Raw genomic sequence first — 20886 nt, 5'->3', positions numbered from 1 at the left:
AAGGAATTAATACAGGATTTTCGACAAATATACCTTTTAAGGTACAGAAACCCATCAAGCAAAATGATGCAATGTGGCTAACAAGAAAAGTTAAAGATTACATTAAATCAAAGGAAGAGGCTTATAAAGTGGTTAAAAAAGTAGTAAGCCTGAGGATTGGGAATTTTTTCAAATTCAGCAGAAGAGGACCACGAAACTGATAAAGAAGGAGAAAATAGAATGAGAGTAACTTGGCGAGAAACATAAAAACCGACTAAAAGCTTCCATAGGTATGTAAAAAAGAAAAGATTAGCAAAGACAAATGTAGGTTCATTACAGGCAGAGACAGGAGAATTTATAATGGGAATAAGGAAATGGCAGAGAAACAAAATAAATACTTTATGTTTGTCTTCAAAGAAGAAAAATAGAAATCGTCCCAAAAATACGAGAGAACCAAGGGACCAGTGAGCATGAGGAACTGAAAGAGAATATTATTAGTAAAAAAAATAGTACTGGAAAAATTAATGGGTTTGAAAGTTGATAAATCCCCTTGACCGGATGGTCTACATCCCAGAGTGAAACAGGTGGCTGTAGAGATAGTGGATGCATTGGTGGTCATCTTCTAAAATTCCATTGATTCTGGAATGGTTCCTGCAAACTGGGACATGGCAAATGTAACCCCACTATTTAAGAAAGGGGGGAGAGAGAAAACGGGAAACCACAGACCTGTAAGCTTGACATCAATAGTAGGGAAAATGCTAGAATTATTATAAAGGATATGATAATTAGACACTTAGAAAATAATGGTAGGATTGGGCAGGGTCAACATGGATTTATGAAAGGGAATCCATGTTTGACAAACCTGGTGGTGTTTTTGAGCATGTAACTAGCAGAATAGATAAGGGGAAACCAGTGGATGTGGTGTATTTGGATTTTCAGAAGGCTTTCAATAAGATCCCACACAGAAGGTTAGTAAGCAAAATTAAAGCACATGGGATAGGGGGTAATGGCATGGATTGAGAATCAGTTAACGGACAGAAAACAGAGAGTAGGAATAAATGGGTTATTTTCAGGTTGGCAGGCTGTGACCTGTGGGGTACCACAAGGACCAGTGCTTGGACTCCAGCTATTTACACTCTATATCGATGATTCGGATGTGGGGAGCAAATTTTAATTTTTCCAAGTTTGCTGTTGACACAAAACTAGTTGGGAATGAAAATTGGGATGCAAAGAGGGTACAAGGATATATAGGTAGACTTAGTGAGTGGGAAAAAGCATGGCAGATGGATTATGATGTGGAAAAGTGTGAAGCTATTCACTTTGGTAGTGAGAATAGAAATGCAGAGTATTTCTTAAATGGTGAGAGATTGGGAAGTGTTGATGTCCAAAGGGACCTGGGTGTTGTTGCTCATGAGTCACTTAACGTTAATATGAGGATACAACAAGCAATTAGAAAGGCAAATGGTATGTTGGCCTTTATTGCAAGATAATTTGAGTACAGGAGTAAAGAGATCTTGCTGTGAACAGTTCTGGTCCCCATATCTAAGAAAAGATATACTGGCATTGGAGGCAGTCCAGAGAAGGTTCACTAGGATGTCTGCGGATGTGGAGGGATTTCCTTATGAGGAGAGGTTAAGTCGGTTGGGCCTGTACTCATTCAAGTTTAGAAGAATGAGAGGTGACCTTATTGAAACATATAAGATTCTTAGGGGGCTTAACAGGGTAAATGCTGAGAGGTTGTTTCTCCTTGTGGGAGAGTGTAGGACCAGAGGGCATAAGGTCGCCCATTTAAGACAGAGATGAGAAGGAATTTCTTCTCTCAAAGGGTAGTGAATCTGTGGAATTCTTTACTGCAGAGGACTATGAGGCTGGGTCGTTAAGTATATTCAAGGCTGAGATAGACAGATTTTTAATCAGTAAGGGAATCGAGGGCTATGGGGAAAAGGCAGGAAAGTGGAGTTGAGGATTATCAGATAAGCCATGATCTCATTGAATGGTGGAACAGACTCAACCGGCCGAATGGTCTACTTCTGCTCCTATTTCTTATGGTCTTGCTGCAATTGTATAAAGCATTGGTGAGACTGCTGAGACTGTATTGTGTACAGTTTTGGTCCTCTTACCCAAGAAAAGATATACATACCCATGGGGTGGGAGGGGATGGATCGATGTTGGCAGGTGGGGGGGGGCATAAATTTGGGCGCAGTGCCATAGGCTCTATCCTGATGCTTACATTCTCCCCTTCCCGCCACAATTTTACCCGCAGCGGGTGAAGCATCAGGAGGCTCACCCACTCATGGGCCAATTGAAGCCCTTAAGTGGCCACCGGGATTTAACTTACAATGAGTGGAGGTTGGCACCAAACATAAAGCCAGGTAGCTTTCACTGCATGGCTTGGTGGCAAGCAAGGAGGAATGTATATCCTCATGGGCCCCCAGAATCCATCAGAGGCCGCACCCTGTGGTCTTCTTCCACCCACACACGTTGCCCTCCTCCCCTGGCATGCCCACCCCCTCCCCTCGTCCTCCTCGCCACAGTATGCCAGCCTGGTTCAGGTGATATCCCCCACTCCACCCTTATCTTCACATCCGGCTCCAGTGATGAATACCGATCAGGACTAGATACAGTCCCAGCGGCGGCCACCATTCCCAGTGGCACTGCTGGGACCAGGAAACTGCCGGCCATTTGGTTGACCAGCAACTTTCAGAGACCAGACATTCCTCTCCAGATGTAGACAGAAGTCTCTCCTCAAGCCATTTAATGGCCTGCTGGCTGTTAAATGGCTGAGGGGAAAGCTGGTATTGCATATCCCTGACATTTACGCTGGGACCTTGGCCCAGCATTAGATCCCAGCCAATGGCTTCGGTCTTCCCAACGTTTAGTTGGAGGAAGTTTCAGCTCTTCCAGTACTGGATACTTGATAAGCAATGTGACAATCCAGATCCTGGAATAGGGCAAGGCAGACAGCAAATTCCTGACTTCCACATTTAACTGAGTATGTGCAGATCACAAAGATTGCTGTCTGATTTATTCCTTAATAACAGTGAGTGCTGATAGCTTCACTGTTGTTATTACTGCCAAGTCTGGGCCTATGTTCATTGCAAGTCCTTGAATGGTCATACTGTCTGAGAATACCAGTTTTCCTAGTTAAAGTAGACTCTGAGCAAATCATCTATGTTGCTGAAGTCAAAGTTGGCTCGAATTCTCTCTTCTAAAGGAGTTAAGCACCAAAGGGGAACTCAGGCGTCTGTTCCAAGACCTGAAAAATCAGTGTTGCCAAGGACTAACATAAGAATAGCTAACATAATATCCATAACGAATTTGTGGCTTAAGTATTAGAACATATCCCAAAAGAGAATAATTGAATATCTAGATAGGTGTGCGATGCTAAGAAGAAGAAGCATGGATTTATGGATCAGACTTGTTGCCTAGCAAATATATTGGCATTCTGAACAAATTACAAGCCTGTTGACAACATAATACTGAGGATATGATACATTTAGGCTTCAGTATGACTTTTAATATCATGCAATACAAATGTAGGAAGACATGTGGCAGGATTTTTACCTCGTCGGGCGGGTGTGACAGGGGGGCCCAAGAGCGGTCTCAAAGCCGACCACCGCCCGCAATCGGGCCCCAACCTCGATTTCACGTTGGCTGGCCAATTAACAGCCAGCCAGCGTGAATTGCACACTGCAACGCTGAGTGCTGCCTGGGTGGAGGGCGAGTGCAGAAGTTCGTGCATGCGCTTGGGTGCGCGCACTGAAAACTCCCTGAAGGCACAGAGCTGCCTCAGGGAGCTGAAGATTTTTAAAAATACAAATAAAGAATTTTAAAATGTTAAAAACATGTCCCCTCATGTGACTCTATCACATGAGCAGGGACATGTTATAAATGAGCTCCGAGTATTTTTACTGTATTTTAAATTCCTGTTGGAAACCTCAATCCGCCCCTGGATGAGGTTTCATAAAAAATCCAAAGGCCGCCTGGCTGATTCACAGTGAAAATTTCCATTTAATTATTCATTTAATGGCCCTAATAGTCCTGTTAATTGTCGGCGGGCGCACTGTCGACTCCTGCGCGCGCCCACCGACCGAAATATCGGACAAGTGCGCGATGACGTCGGAGACACTCACTGATGTCAACGTGCGTCATTTTACTCTCGAGCGGGTCGGGCGCGTGCTCGCCCGCTCAGCTAAAAATTCTGGCCATGGAATTGGAGGTAGATTGAAACACAACTAAACCAGCGAAGCAAACAGTGGTTCTGAATAAATCTATGTCAAAGTCACTTGCCAGCGGAATCAGTGCTGGGGCCATTGCTGATTGTGGTATATTTTTTAAAACTCATTCTCAGAACTAGACATCACTAAGAAGCTTTCCGTGATTGTCCATTCCTTTTTGAAGAGTTCCTAAGGTGGTGTTGAGCCTTCTTCTTGAACTGCTGCAATCTATGTGGAAGGCACACCCACAATTAGATAGAGTTTTCCAGGAATTTGACTTCGCAACAGTGAATGAATGGTGATATATGTCTAAGTCTTAATTTAAGTTTTAATTTTCCAAAATTCCCTAGATTCTGGAAAGGTCCCATCAGATTGGAAAATAGCAAATAGGACTCCTCTATTCAAGAAAGGAAGGAGACAGAAAACAGGAAACTACAGGCCAGTTGGCTTAACATTTGTTGTTGGAAAATTGTTGGAATCTATTATTAAGGAGGTTATAGCAGGGCACTTAGAAAATCTCAAAGCAATCAAGCAGAATCAACATGGTTTTGTGAAAGGAAAATGATGTTTGACTAATTTATTGAAGTTCTTTGAGGAAGTAACAAGCCACCTGGATAAAGGGGAACCTGTGGATGTGCTATACTTAAATTTCCAGAAGACATTTGACAAGGTGCCACATCAAATGTTACCACGCAAAATAAGAGCTGATGGTATGGGGGTAACGTATTAGCATGGATAGAGGATTGATTAGCTAACAGGAAGTAGAGAGTAGGGATAAATGGATCCTTTTCAGGTTGGCAGGATATGATGAGTGGAGTGCCACAGGGATCAGTGCTAGGGCCTCAACTATTTACAATTTATATCAATGACTTGGATGAAGGGACGGAATGTATGTTCACTAAGTTTGCTGATGACACAAAGAGTATACAGTCGGGAAGGAGTTCCCTGGAAGTCCTCAACATCGACTCCGGACCCCATGAAGTCTCATGGCATCAGGTCAAACGTGGGCAAGGAAACCTCCTGCTGATTACCACGTACTGCCCTCCCTCAGCTGATGAATCAGTGCTCCTCCATGTTGAACACCACTTGGACGAAGCACTGAAGGTGGCACGGACGCAGACTGTACTCTGGGTGGGGGACTTCAATGTCCATCACCAAGAGTGGCTTGGTAGCACCACTACTGACCAAGCTGGCCGAGTCCTAAATGACATAGCTGCTAGAATGGGTCTACGGCAGGTGGTGAGGGAACAAACAAGAGGGAAAAACATACTTGACCTCATCCTCACCAACCTGCCTGCCGCAGATGCATTTGTCCATGATAGTATCGGTAGGAGTGACCACCGCACAGTTGTTGCAGAGATGAAGTCCCGCCTTCACATTGAGGATACCTTCCATCGCGTTGTGTGGCACTACCACTGTGCTAACTGGAATAGATTTCAAACAGATCTAGCAACTCCAGACTGGGCATCCATGAGGCACTGTGGGCCATCAGCATCAGCAGAATTGTACTCGAACACAATCTGTAACCTCATGGCCTGGCATATCCGCCACTCTATCATTACCATTAAGCCAGGGTATCAACCCTGGTTCAATAAAGAGTGCAGGAGGGCATGCCAGGAGCAGCACCAGCAAACAGCATAAGCAACAAGTGCTAGACAGAGCTAAACGATCCCACAACCAATGGATCAGATCTAAGATCTGCAGGCTTGCCACATCTAGTCATGAACGGTGGTGGACAATTAAATAACTCATTGGAGGAAGATGCTCCACAAATATCCCCATCCTCAATGAAGGAGCAGCCCAGCACATCAGTACAAAAGATACAGCTGAAGCATTTGCTACAATCTTCAATCAGAAGTGCTGAGTGGTTGATCCATCTTGCCCTCCTCCGGAGGTCCCCAGCATCACAGATGCCAGTCTTCAGCCATTTCGATTCACTCCACGTGATATTAAGAAACGGTTGAAGGCACTGGATACTGCAAAAGCTATGGGCCCTGACAATATTCCGGCAATAGTGCTGAAGACTTGTGCTTCAGAACTAGCAGCGCCGCTAGCCAAGCTGTTCCAGTACAGCCACAACACTGGCATGTAGAAAATTGCCCAGGTATGTCCTGTACACAAAAAGCAAGACAAATCCAACCCAGCCAATTACCGCTCCATCAGTCTACCCTCCATCATCAATAAAGTAATGGAAAGGGTCATCAACAGTCCTATGAAGCAGCACTTGCTTAGCAATAACCTGCTCACTGACGCCCAGTTTGGGTTCCGCCAGGGCCACTCAGCTCCTGATCTCATTACAGCTTTGGTTCAAACAAGGACAAAAGAGCTGAACTCCAGAGGTCAAATGAGAGTGACTGCCCTTGACATCAAGGCCACATTTGACCGAATGTGGCATCAAGGAGCCCTAGCAAAACTGGAGTTAATGAGAATCAGGGGAAAACTCTCTGCTGGTTGGAGTCATACCTAGCACAAAAGAACATGGTTGTGGTTGTTGGAGGCTAGTCATCTCAGTTCCAGGACATCACTGCAGGAGTTCCTCAGGGTAGTTCCTCGGCCCAACCATCTTCATCTGCTTCATCAATGACCTTCCTTCCATCATAAGGTCAGGAGTGGGGATGTTTGCTGATGATTGCACAATATTCAGCACCATTCGCAACATCTCAGATACTGAAGCAGTCCATGTCCAAATGCAGCAAGACCTGGACAATATCCAGGCTTGGGCTGACATGTGGCAAGTAACATTCACCCCACACCAGTGTTAGGCAATGACCATCTCCAACAAGAGAGAATCCAACCATCGCCCCTTGATGTTCAGTGGCATTACCATTAATCCCCACTATCAACATCCTGGGTATTACCATTTACTCAAAACTGAACTAGACTAGCCATATAAATACTGTGGTTATAAGAGCAGGTCAGAGGCTAGGAATCCTATGACAAGTAACTCACCTACTGACTCCCCAAAGCATGTCCACCATTTACAAGGCACAAGTCAGGAGTGTGATGGAATACATTTGCCTGGATGAGTGCAGCTCCCACAACACTCAAGGATCTTGATACCATCCAGGACAAAGCAGCCCACTTGAGTGGCACCACTTCCACAAACGTTCACTCCCTCCACCACCGATGCACAGTAGCAGCAGTGTGTACCATCTACAAGATGCACTGCAGGAGTTCACCAAGGGTCCTTCGACAGCACCTTCCAAACCCACGACCACTACCATCTAGAGGAACAAGGGCAGCAGATAGATGGGAACACACCACCTGGAAGTTCCCCTCCAAGTCACTCAGCATCCTGACTTGGAAATATATCGCCGTTCCTTCACTGTCACTGGATCAAAATCCTGAAACTCCCTTCCTAACAGCACTGTGGTTATACCTACACCACATGGACTGCAACAGTTTAAGAAGGAAGCTCACCACCACCTTCTCAAGGGCAACTAGGGATGGGCAATAAATGCTGGCCCAGCCAACGAAGCCCACATCCCGTGAATGAATTTTTAAAAGGCCTTGGTGACTTGCTGCAGTGCATCCTCTAGAGAGAACACACTACAACAACAGTACACTGGTGGATAATGTTGAGTTTCTTGAGTGTTATTGCACTGTGCCCATCCAGGCAAATAAAGTGTATTCCATGACACTACTTTACCATACTCTTGCATCCCTTTTCTCCCCATCCTACAGGACATTCAGAAACACACATTATAATTTGGAGTCACAGTCATGTCTTATCTGGTGTTTAAACTGTGGCAGCTCATCACCACCTTCTCTAATAGGGATGGACAACGCATGCATGTTGTTGCTAGCAATGCTCACATTCCATGAACGAAAAAAAATAAACAGGTAAATATGATTGGATAGGAAGAGTGCAACATTTTAAAAGGTGCAACATTTTTCAATTTCCAAAACTACTGAAGGGCACAAGCGTACTGAATTAGATTTTCAGGTATTGAAGACCATTCATTTTAGGCAAATTCTTAAATTCCAATGATCCTTTGCTAAGAACCAAGGTAGTAATATATAAGAAAAATCAACATTCCCATATTGAGTGTAACTGTCACAATTTGACAGTTATATTGCTATCTTTCTACTAGTAGTCAGAATGTCTTATGCTGGAATTCAGAATCTCAAACTGATTAAAGTATCACATTTGTTCCCTATGCTGTAGACAGCAACCTTAATCAGCCACTTTCTACTAAACCCTCTGATCAATCCTTGGCCCCTTCCTTTGTCATCTGCCCTTTTTGTGACTAGATAATACAATATAGCACAACTGATTCATTTTTACAGTCACCAAATTCTTTAATAATATTCAGTAACATTTTGAATTTAAAATTTTACCTAAGATGTAGCACGCTTGGAGAAAGTTGTCCAAAGCCTGCAACTTGATGTGGCCTCTGAGTTGCAAAAACACCAAATTGAGTCAGCCAAACTGAGACAGCAGATCATTCAACTGGAAAATGACCTCCGCAACAGTCGAAAACTATACAACCAGCGAGAGCAGGTGAGCAATTGAAGCAGAGAGGCAAATATTACCATCCAGTTGTATATTCCTGAAATAATATGGAATTTAATATGCAGTATTGCAAAACATGTTTAACTAAACTGCAATGTCTTTTTGTTGGAGTGCCAAGGATATGAATATCAAACTATAATCCATTTGAGACTGTTTTAAAAGCACTAATTGATCATTTTGAAAATAACAGATTTGAAAATATTCTTTAGTAATGGTAATATATGGATATTCACAGATGTAGTTAAAAAGGTCCTCGTCCCAAAGACAGAATTTCTCCTTTATGTGTTATCAATAAGGGGGGTAATTTTATCGTGTGTGTTTTCAGTAATCCAATTACTGGAATACCTACTTCATTACTAATTTTATTCAGGATTCTACATTCCTGATCAATGTGTGTTGCATTGTCCTGAGAATCATTCTAATCTAGCCTCTGCTGGCTAGCAAATTGATTGCTTATCTTACGATGTGGAAAAAGTCATTATCACTTTAGCATAAACACTGGTCAAAACTGATACTAGCTTGAGGCAAATTTGTGACAATTTGCTGCCCTAAAAGTTTTTCATTTATAATTAACCAGAAATGTAATAAAAAGGGTGTTTTTAAGTAAAACAAAACAAACAGATGCTGTGATTTTTAACATATAGCCCCATGATACACAACAAACTAACCCAGAAAAAAAAGTTTTAATTTAATCATACTTGCATTTCAGAAGGTTGGCTGTACAATATCATCAAGTATATGAAACATGGGGGAAAACTAATATACAACTGGCATTCACAACTCAAGTATTACGAACAAGTAGTATTCATTGAGTTGAAATGTTTTTGTTGCTTAATCATTTCATAGGTATGTAGCAACGTTCGTCATTTGTTAGGAAAAATATTTCATACCAGCAACTATCTTGTGAGGGTTACTTTTTTGTTCATTTGAGGGTTGTGTCAAAAATAACCTGGATATAATTCATTTTTACACTACTTCGCAAAATAGAAACACTGCAACACGATTAAACTAAATAGACTGCTGATGATTTCTATGATTTAAACCTTTCAGCTACCTAAATTGCTTTCTGATTAAAAGTGCAGTCCAATGTGGGTAAACAGATTTTTTAAAAGCATATGTTGGTTTATAAGATTACTTTAGCACCAATATTAATCTCAAACCCTACCTATTAAGTTAATGAAGTTGCTGCTGCTGATTCATATTTCAGGGCCTTAAAATGGATCTGCAGCTGGTCACCTTCATAAGCCTATAGATTTATTCTTAACACAGTTCTTCTGTGGTTGATGTGTTGTTTGAAGCTGTATAGTCACTTTGATGTTTCTGATTTAAGCTTTAATGCAGCTTCTGATGGGCACGATCAACTTCTGATCCAAGTGATTAAGCATAGGTTTTGGGCCACTTAAATAATGCCCTTAGAAGTGAATTTGCGCTATACATACTCTGCATGGTTTCCTCCAAAGGCAATACAGAAGAGAGATGACCTCTTGAGGAAGTCCGAAACAGACCTGCTTCAGGCTCATGATAGTATCAAAGGGAAGGTAACAGAAATTGAGAAGCAAGGCACTGTGGTGAAAGGCCTAGAGATGGATCTTCAGAGGCTGGAAAAGGAAAAGCAGCAAAAAGAAAATGAAAACATTTCCCTTAAGGCAGAGATAGAGCAGCTGAAACAAGATCTACAAAAGAGCAATAAAAACTGCAGAGAATTTGGTAAGGCATGCTGGGATTTGCTGGTATGTTCTTGGTATATACTTTCCAATGTAATACCTGATTGACGCAAAAAAGAGCATATCCTTATTTTCCAATCTAAAATGTATCTTTTTTTTTTAAACTATTGAAATGCAACTTTCAGTTCCCTGAACATTTTCTGTATATTTTACTCTAGGTGGATTAAGGTTTTGCTCGTATGCTTTTCATTATTTTTTCTGTTTCATTGAGTTAATACAACCATTAAATGGTAGTGAGTCACCTGAGATCTCACTGCAACACCTATCTAACGGTGACATAGATAATGGGGTGGATGTTGCTGTGAAAATTAGACAACAGCTTTCACTGAGCACACATATACAGTTAAACATGAAAATCCAGAAGTTGCTATCCAAGGTGTGCCCATTCAAATGTAGTAAGCAGCATGAAATTCCTGTACTAACATTGTATATGCAGACTAAGCTAAGCACAAAAAGTCAAGTCATTTCAGTCAAAGTACCCTTTTAGCAATGCAATAAGTCTTAATTACTTCCAATCAACCGCTCTGGCACTGAAAATTAACTTTAACAAGTGTGGAGACTCATTCCTTCAGATTTTAATTATTGTTGGATTATTTTTAACTTTCTTTTTCTGCCTCTTCTATCTCTGTGTCTTAATTTAATCTTTCTTTCCTTTTCTTTATTTTAGTTTCTGTACTTGATTTGACATTGAATTCACTATTCTAACTGACCCTTCCTTCCTCAGACTCTGTGCTGCTCATTAATGATTCTTCAGTCTGGTTGGTTAAAGAGATGCACAGTAGTCACTTGCACTGTTCACCCAGGCCCTGGATGGCCTATAGAGGCTGCACCATTTGGATATCCTGCTGACAGAAAATTGCTGTGTAAAACCCATGGAAACTCTGTGGACAAGTGCAATTCTAACAGAAGATTTGTACAGTTCATTTGCTGCTTAGAACAAAATCCAGTCTAATATAATTGAGATTGAGACTATCTGTTCAACTGTCTCTGCTACTTCTCCCCTTTCCACTTGCCTATCAAACCAGACCTGTCAGCAGGCTTTTTCCCTTTGCTAAGCCCCCTTCGAAAACCCACCATCAACTCTTCTGTTTTTCATGCAAAGCATTCCATCAACACTTTCCTCTCCAGAGCCCTTCAACATGCTCTCTTCACCAAATCCATGCTCACCTTTCCTGCAGTTCCTTGTTTGAATCACATTTCCTACCATTCTACAGAATTGAGAAAGCCCTAATACGAGTTACAAATTATATTCTCCCTTCTTGTCCTCGTTGACCTTTCAGCAGCCTTTGAAACTATTGACCACATCATCCTTCTCCACTGCCTCACCTCTTATCTAGCTCAAAGGGACAGCTGTTATTTAGGTGTACTTGGCTATTCTATACCCAATTTACCAATTGTAGCAGAGCCTTTCTTCTTCCCCTTGCAACATCTAATCCATCCTCGGCCCCTTCCTTTTGTCATCTGATCTTTGACAATACCATCCAATATTATGGGCTCAGCTCCCACATGGACACTGATTACACATAGCTCCACCTCTCTACCTCCTCTATCGCTCTTCCAGTGCTTTTAAGCTGTCAGAATGCTTGTCTGCCTCCCAGTCTTCAATAAGCCATAATTTCCCAATTGTCGCATTCCCAAACCTTTACAGCTGTCCTCATCAGAACCTACTTCTTTTGTTGCAAGCCCTAAGTTGTGTTATTCCAATCGTAAGACTTCCTGCCTCTTCACCTTTCTCTCTTTTGACCAAATTTTTATTCACTCCTCCTATTATCTCCACCATTGGCTCAGTGATTATACTTCTGTGAAGTGTGTTAGCTTTTTTTTCTTAAGTTAAATATGTGATATAAATACAAGCTATTGTTTTCTTATTACAGCTTTGATCACACCCCCCCCCCCCACCACTAAGTTCACTCTCAGCTTCTGCACAGTGTCCAGTTTCCTTTGGGATGTTAGAGGTGTTTTAATGATGCAAGCTGCTGCAATGTGATTCAATGCATGCTGTAGATAGTATGTACTGCAACCACAGTGAACTAGCGGTGTAGGCGTCCATATTAAGAAGCAGGAATACCAACCCAATGGACTGGGACGTTGATCTTCTCAAGTGTTCCCTCACACTCTTGACGTAAGGCATTTAGGTGATGGAGAAGCTTTGAGTGGCCTGAAGGTGACCTATTCAGCACAGAGTACCCAAATTTTGCTCTGCTCTTGTAGCCATGGTATTCACATTGCTAGTTCAGTTAAGCTTCTAGCCAAAGATAATCCCTAGCATGTTCATGATGGGGGGCTCGAGAATGATGGTGCCTTTGAAGGTTGGGAAATGGCTGGGCTTTTTCTTGTTGGAGATCATTATTTGCCACTTATATGTAGTACAAATGCTACCTGTCAGTCAACAACCCAAGTCTCAATGTTTCCCTTAATATTACTTTGGAACGGCATGACTGCTTTATTATTGGAGAAATTATGAATGGGCCTTAAAACTGTAGAATTGTCAATTAACAGTCCCACTTCTGACCTTGTAATAGATTGTCGGTTAGCAGGTTATTCATGAGTCGGTTTCACTTGATGGCATTACTAATTACTTCTAGTGCTGATTAATTGGCAAGAGCTAATAGGGAGCAGGAAGTTACAAAGGAACATAGACAGACTAAGTGAGTGGGCAACAACCTAGTAGATGGAGTTCATTGTGGTGAGGTCATCCACTTTGGATCAAGAAATACAAATCAGAGTATTCCCTTAATATAAAGAGACCAGGAGCTGTCAAAGCACATAAAATGAGGGCACCGGTACAAAAAGTAATCTAAAAGTCTAATGGAGTGAAGGCCTTTAACTCAAGCAGGTTGGAATGTAAAAGTGAAGAAGTGTGTTTTGGTAGTAGAGAACTTGGTCAGACCCCATCTGAACTACATTCAGTACATTTTTCGCAACTCAGAAAAGCCTGGGAGTCAGTGCAGTGCAGATTCACCAGAATGATGTAAGGGCTGAAAGGATTAAATTATGAGAACAGCTTGGATAAACTTGGTTTGTATTCCCTTGAGTATAGAAGGTTGAGGGGTGATCAAATTGAGGTGTTTAAAATGATAAAGGGATTAGATCAGAGAAATGATTTTATCTGATAAAGAATCTAGAACAAGAGGCCATAACCTTAAAATTAAAATTAAACCAGCTGGGAATGAAATCAAGAAGCATTTTTTGACACTATGGGAAATGAAAATCTCCCTCAAAAGGCTATGGATGCTGAATCAATTAAAATTTTCAAGAATACGGTAGATTTTTCTTAGGCGAAATGGTGGCTAAATGAAGCAGATGTACAGATCAGCTGAGATCTACTAGAATGGTGGAAAAGGCTCAAGGGGTTAAATGGCCTATTCATATCATCCTATATTCCTACTTTCCAATTAATTGGCTGGGTTAGATTTGCCCTGCTTTTTATGGATAAGACATAGCTGGGCAATCTTCTGCATTGTTGAATAGATGCCTACCAGTGTCATAACTACACATCTATTGGCTTGTGGGTAGCTCTGCTGGACAGGTCTTCAGCACTACAGATGGAATGTTATCTGGACCTATAGCCTTGTGCAATGTCATGTGGACTAAACTCAATTGACAGTTCAAATACCTATAATGAGGGGCAGAGTGAAGGTCCCAGGAGGATAACGGGTAGGATTTTAAACATTATCATTTAATTACTTGGTCAGCTGATTGTTTTTGTCAAAAATGACTTTGTTTCCTAATTGTTGATAGAATATTGGTAAAACGTTTGCTAACACTTTGGCAATAGTGCTGGAGAGGAAGAATAAACAATATTATGTCTGTTAATCAATTGGTAGGCTGGAATCTTGTTGTGTTGAACGTCCTAACGATGGGACCAGAAGCTTGCAGTTCTTCCGCTCAGAGACGCAATCATGTGACGGCCGGCCAATTATCTATGCAGAGGCAAGGGGCCGGTTCAATCGTATAGCGGGGGCAGACAGGAATTTGCCAATCCATCCTTCCCTCACGTGGTCAAAGGTCTGGGCACCAAATTTAAATGGCACCTGAACAGGCATCCACTTCCTGCAAACCAGCTGCATCATTCTGGCTGTCGTTCTGGAAGTTTTTCCACCTGGAAGTGCAGCTACCGTCTTTCTTAACTGTCCCCTCTGGATCCCTGGAACTGCTGCTAACCCACTCCTCCACAGCTGTCATTCGATCTCAGTGCATCAAAGCCTCCTTTCCTCTGGCCGAACAGCTCCCCGTACAAGATAAGCAGCTCCTACTCAGACCAAATCCACCAGGATTGCATGCCACCTTTAACCAGTCATGAATCTGAACGCACATGTTTTTCATTTGCTGCAGAGTTCATCGCAAAGGTACAATTTAATCTGGCAATTTTTTGTTTTAATGAGTATGCATAACATGCTAATGCATTAAAAATAGGTTCCCGCCACTTGCTGTTGGGAAGCACAATCTGCTGCCACCTTAATTCACTACTTTCATCCCTTGGTCAGGAAACTGACATTTCATCTCCTGCACAATTAAGTGCCCCTGTCCGCTTTCCTGTTCCCAGTACCAGCACAAGATTCTGGCCGTAATTTTTCAGTGTGCACATTATCTATAACACAAAGGGTACTATTAACACAGAAGCACTTGAAGCTGAATAAAGGTATTACATGGAGCTTAGGGTACACATGAAAAATAGTATGTACCTTAGAGTGATTCTTTCAAAGCTGCAATCTAATATTAGAGTTCAAATAACGTTTATAAACTGTTATAGATTTCTTGTCATGGTTTATGAGCTCATTTGAGAATCTCGATTCTATTATTATTTTATAATATTGTAACCATTATTCTTTATTTTAAATTATTTTTGAAACAGCTGTTGACTTAAACAGCAGTAACAGTACAAGAATACTATACAAAATATTCATGCATTTACGGCCTTATTTTGTTCTGATTTTATTACATAAATTATACACTAGGTTTACTGCAGTGAGCTTCCATACAGTGATTGTCTTACAAAATCAAATAATGCACATCTGACTCAGCATGCAATATAAAGTACTAGATTCTCCAAATAAAATCCTAGAAAGAGCAACTGTCCTAATATGATTGATTCAAATATTTCACAGTATTAGGATAAGAGATGAAGGGAATATGAATAGGCCAACTTCTATCAAATTTCTGTGTACAGATCATCCATATGTAGCATCTGATGTGTATAGCATCTCCCTACTCCTCAAATACATTAATTTTAAATCAAAAGGGAAAGATGATTTACCAATTTCTCAGGATAGTTTCCCTTCAAGTTAAAAGTAGATAACACTGAGCAGTTTTTGGTGGGGAAAGTTCAAGTTCAGGGGCACAACAATGGTGGAGCTATGGAAATATTTGTTCTCCAAATTTTAGTAAGAAAGTCAAATATATACTAAAAAAGAGGCACCGTGTTGGCAGGCTGAAAAGGAAGGCACATGGAAATGAACAAATCACTTCATGATCAGGCTCAAAGGAATCCATTATATTCACCAATCCCCAGGAAAGTTTGGTTTCTTTACTCTGTTGAAAAGTAACTATTGTTTGTGATATGTAAAAAATATGCAGCATTAGCTTGGAACAGGCATCATCATTTGTAAATGTCTTCTATCATCTGCCCATAGAAATATCCAGGGAAGAATATTTAACCCAAGTTTGTTTTGCAACCTACCATCTGGAATTGTGTACCAATACATCTTTCATGAATCTAATGAGAAATTATTTCAATCATTTGTTAAAATAAATCTACAATATTCTTAAAACATAGCAGCATCTCCAGCTATGAGTAAGTTGAAACCTACTAATTATAAGTCCTAAAGTTTCTGGGTTCACCACCTTGTAATTGAGACCAGGCCACTGGCAAATCTTCCATCAATACTAACGTTATTTCAAATTTTGTCGTAATTTCAAACTTCCTTCATTATTACCAAACTATGATATGGAAGTATTTAGAAGCTGAATAACTAATTTATTTATGTTGAATCTTAACTTTTCAGATTTGCTGCCAATGTCAGTGCTTTTATTTAAGTTTTATGTGGTTTCATATTTATTGCAGTTTGCATATTGTGATTTAATCTGCAACATGACTTGATCTCTGTGGTGTTTGACAACAATTTCATTGCACAGTATTAGCTTTTTATTTTTTGAAGGAATGTGAGCGTTGATGGCAAGGCCAGCATTATTGCCCATTCTTAATGGCCCTTGAGAAGGTGATAGTGAACCATCTTCTTGAACCACTGCAATCCATCTGCTGTATGTACATATATAGTGCTGTTAAAAAGGGAGTTTCAGGTTTTTGGATGAGCAACAGTGAAGGAACAGCGATATGGTTCCAAGTCAGGAGGATGTGAGACTTGGAGGGGGGCTTGCAAATGGTGGTGTTCCCACACGTCTGCTGCCCCCCTCCTTCTAGGTGGTAAAGGCCACAGGTTTGGAAGGTGCTATTGAAGGAGGCTTGGCGAGTTGCTGAGTGCATCCTGTATATGGTACTGCTGCTTGTGCCGGTGGTGGAGGAAGTCAATGTTCAAGCGAGTTGCTTTGTCTTGGATTGTGTCATGCTTCTTGGGTTTTGTTGGAGCCACACTCATCCAGGCAAGTGGAGAGTGTTCCGCCACATCCTTGGCTTGTTCCTTGTAGAAGGTAGACAAGCTTGGGATGTCAGGAGGTGAGTTACTCATCATAGAATTCCCAGCTTCTGACCTGCTCTTGTAGCCACAGTATTTATGTGGACGGTTCATTTAAGTTTCTGGTCAATGGTAGCCCCCAGAATGTTGATGTTGAGGAAACAGTGATGGTAATGGCATTGAATGTCAAGGAGGGATGATTAGATTCTGTCTTGTTGGAGATGGTCATTGCCTGGCACTTGTATGGCACAAATGTCACTTGTCGCTTATCATCCCAAGCCAGAATGTTACTGCATATGGACATGGACTGCTTCAGTATCTGAGGAGTTATGAATGGTACTGAACACGGTGCAATTATCAGCAAACATCCCTACTTCTGACCTTATGACGGAGGGAAGGTAATTGATGAAGCAGCTGTAGATGGTTGGGCTTTGGACACTACCTTGAGGTACTCCTGCAGTGTTGTCCTGGAACTATGATTCATCTGGAACAACCACTAGAACCATCTTCTTTTGTGCTAGATATGACTCCAACCAGTGGAGAGTTTTCCCCCTGATTCCCATTGACTTCAGTTTTGCTAGGGTTTCTTGATGCCACCATTGGTCAAAAATTCAGCTCTTTTGTCCATGTTTGGACCAAGACTGTAATGAGGTCAAGGAGCAAATGGTCCTGGTGGAACCCAAACTGAGCATAGGTGAGCAGTTTGTTATTACCCTAAATTTAAAGCTATAGTCCCAAATGTAATAATCTCATAAAACTCATAATTGTAAGAACATACCTGAGCAATTTTCTAAATTGTTGGGTATATGTCAGTTTTGTAGCTCTACTGGAACAGCTTGGCTAGGGGTACAGCTGTTAGGCGTTAAACTTGTTACAATAAATCAGGGAAAATAAAGAAAATAAAGAAATCACTTCAAGGTCAGAGGTAGAAGACAGATTCAGTGCTAAGCCAGAGTTAGATTAATTGCCCTAGCCAGATAAGATTGTTAGACATCTATTTTTATTGATTCAAAATCTTCTTGTAGTGATGGAGTTTGAATATTCAAGTGTATGTTTATTGTACATTGAATTAAGTTTTTTTTAGCCATAAGAACTTAAGAAATGGGAGCAGGAGTAGACCATTTGGCCCCTTGAGCCTGCACCACCATTCAATAAGATCATGGCTGATCGGATTGTGGTTTTAATTCCACTTTCCTGCCTGTCCTCCACAAGCCTCGACTCCCTTGCAGATCAAAAATCTATCTAACTTAGCGTTGAACATATTCAATGACCCAGACCCCCTGCTCTCTAGGGTAGCGAATTCCAAAGATTAATGACCCTCTGAGAGAAAAAAATTCTTCCTCATCTCTGTCTTAAATGGGAGACCCCTTATTTTGAAACTGTATCCCCTAGTATAGACTATATATTGTATTGAAGTGAATGCCTATTGTAGAGCAGACTGAGTAAGCTTTTGGCTTCATGGGATGCAGAAATGCACATCACCGAGTCTCAAGGACCACATAGGAATCCATGTTCCCGTTAGTTTGCATTAACTTCCAATGGCTGATAGTAACAGCCTTGGCATTCTAATTTAGGATTATCAGCCAATGAGACAATAGTGCTAAAACAAGCCTCTTCCCAAACCCCCAGGCGCATAAAATCTAAACAACAAACCAACAAATAAGAAATATAAACACAAGAGGGACTGAATTTCCTGAACTTCTAGATTGACAAGTCTCGGGTCCTGCTATGAAGTGATCAGCATGCGACTTTCAGGAGATATTTCTGTGTGGATGTTTGATCAGTATAGCTTTGCATAATAGATTGCTTGGGCAGTTTGCAAGAGGTTGACATCCTGGAACAGCTTAAATCTGTCATTTGTGCAGGATATGGTGGGAGGGAATTAGGGTTGGGCAACAAAAGCTGCCTTCACATCCCTTGAATGAATAAAAAGATATATAGCTATGCTTCAAATAAATTGCAACTTTGTAGACTACTCACCAAAAGCAAGAAACCCTCTTTAGGTACATTTTTTTTACAAGCCGCAAATTATACATATAGACCAATCTAATCCAGAATTTGGAACATTTATACAATGACAGTAGCTTATTAAAATTTATATTGTGGATATTTGGTTCTCAGTAAGTGCCAATTATCTGTAACAAACAGCAAAGGTGATGGAAATAAGCGATTCTCCATAATTTGTCTGTGGTGAATGATAATGTGTCTCAGAAAGCAAACCTATGGACATAAAGTTTTTTTTATATATTCGTTCATGGGATGTGGGGGTTACTGGCTAGGCCGCATTTATTGTCCATCCCTAATAATAAGTATGGAATGAGAATAGCCCGGCTACCTGATTCTTCCACAGATCACATATTTCCTACATTATAGTAGACTCAACCCCCGTTACTTTGGACCCAAAATTCCCAGGTCCCTGTTCTGCTGCCATACAACGTGGACTTCCTCCCAAATTTAAATAATTGGTGTAGATGGTCAGCAGCTGTAGCCTGGGGCACTGCAGAGGTTCCTGGTGTAAAGAAGTGCCAAGCAATTGAAGTGACACCCTTAACAGACCAAAGATAAAAGTTTTTTTTTAAACTTATTTGTTCCCCACAGAGATAACTAAGGCTTATAGAATCTAACTGATTTTCTCTGGATTGATGACCTTGCCTCCTGGAAATGTCTCTAGCTTTCTTAGAGGCGATATAGAACCAATACCTACATAGGTGCGACTTCTGCTGAGTTTAACAAAGATGTAAAGCTTGGAATTCCTTGGTAGACCTGAAATATTCCCCAAAAGTTGTTGCTGGATATGTGGAAAGAAGGAAGTAGATTCCCTTGCCTTCCTCCCAATTGAATTGTGGACAGAGTTTTACTGAGGCAGAAGCCAAGCATATCACCTCAATCTAATCTTCAATCCTGTTTCCAAAAAGATATTTGTCTATCTCCTTTTTGAAGGAGTTAATCAATTCACTCTCAATTTATTGTGTACTATCATGGTGTCAGCTTTGTTCCAGTCACACACTTACCTGGTTATGGTTTCAAGGCTCTCTCCAGCGGTTTGAGCACATAGCTAGGCTGGCCCTCCAGTGCACTACTGAGGGACTGCTGCATTGTGCTGTTTTTTAGATGAGATCCTAAATTGAGGCAGCATTGGCTCCTAAATTGGGGGCGTAAAAGATCCCACAGCATCTTTTGAAGAAGGTTGGAGGAATTATCCTGGTAATGGGGCCAATACTTACCCCTCAACCAACCCCATGAAAAGCAGATATAATGTCACATCTCTTTGCCATTTGTGGGACCTTGTTGAGCATAAATTAGCTACCATGTTTCTCTATATTACAACAGAGAATACACTTAAAATGTGTTTCATTGACTTTGAAGTGTTTTGGGATATCCTGAAGTCATGAAAAACGCTATATAAATGCAAGTTCTTTTCTTTTTGAGAATCAATTTGTAATACTTTGCATAATTTGCTTGCAATAACTGTGGACATCCAAAAGGATAACTAACAATTTTGTTCATAATTAGTTAATTGCAACTGCAGCATGAAGACGTGGAGTAACTTAAATTTTGTTGATTTTGGACTCATTTGCCACTTGATTGAATTGTGGTAGGAAACTGGTATTGGAAAGATGGACAAGATACTGGAGAAATTTTGACTAGAACTAATCAATGAAGCTGCATGGGATGCCTCAGTTTGGGATAGGAAAGGAACAACCTGGACTAGGAGTTAATAATATTGATAGTATTGAAAAGTAAAGCCCCATTGCCATGATAAGTAAGTGGAAATAAATGAAAACTGAGAGTTCAGCAAGAGCAGGGCCAGTGAAAAG

The 20886-nt window shown here is 41.0% G+C and overlaps 1 protein-coding gene across 1 annotated transcript in view; it reads left to right on the top strand.

The window, feature by feature from the left end:
* The window catches only part of pmfbp1 (polyamine modulated factor 1 binding protein 1), a 967668-nt gene that overhangs the window by 813262 nt on the left and 133520 nt on the right, over window positions 1-20886 (top strand). The window contains exons 31-32 of the mRNA XM_078544531.1: window positions 8543-8700; window positions 10173-10419. Of these exons, the coding sequence (XP_078400657.1) occupies window positions 8543-8700; window positions 10173-10419 (405 nt within the window). The remainder of the gene's footprint in view (window positions 1-8542; window positions 8701-10172; window positions 10420-20886) is intronic.

The sequence above is a fragment of the Cetorhinus maximus genome, chromosome 6 (assembly GCF_964194155.1).
Source record: "Cetorhinus maximus chromosome 6, sCetMax3.hap1.1, whole genome shotgun sequence".
In the NCBI taxonomy this organism is placed as follows: Eukaryota; Metazoa; Chordata; class Chondrichthyes; order Lamniformes; family Cetorhinidae; genus Cetorhinus; species Cetorhinus maximus.
This window is presented reverse-complemented; position numbering and strand designations above follow the sequence as displayed.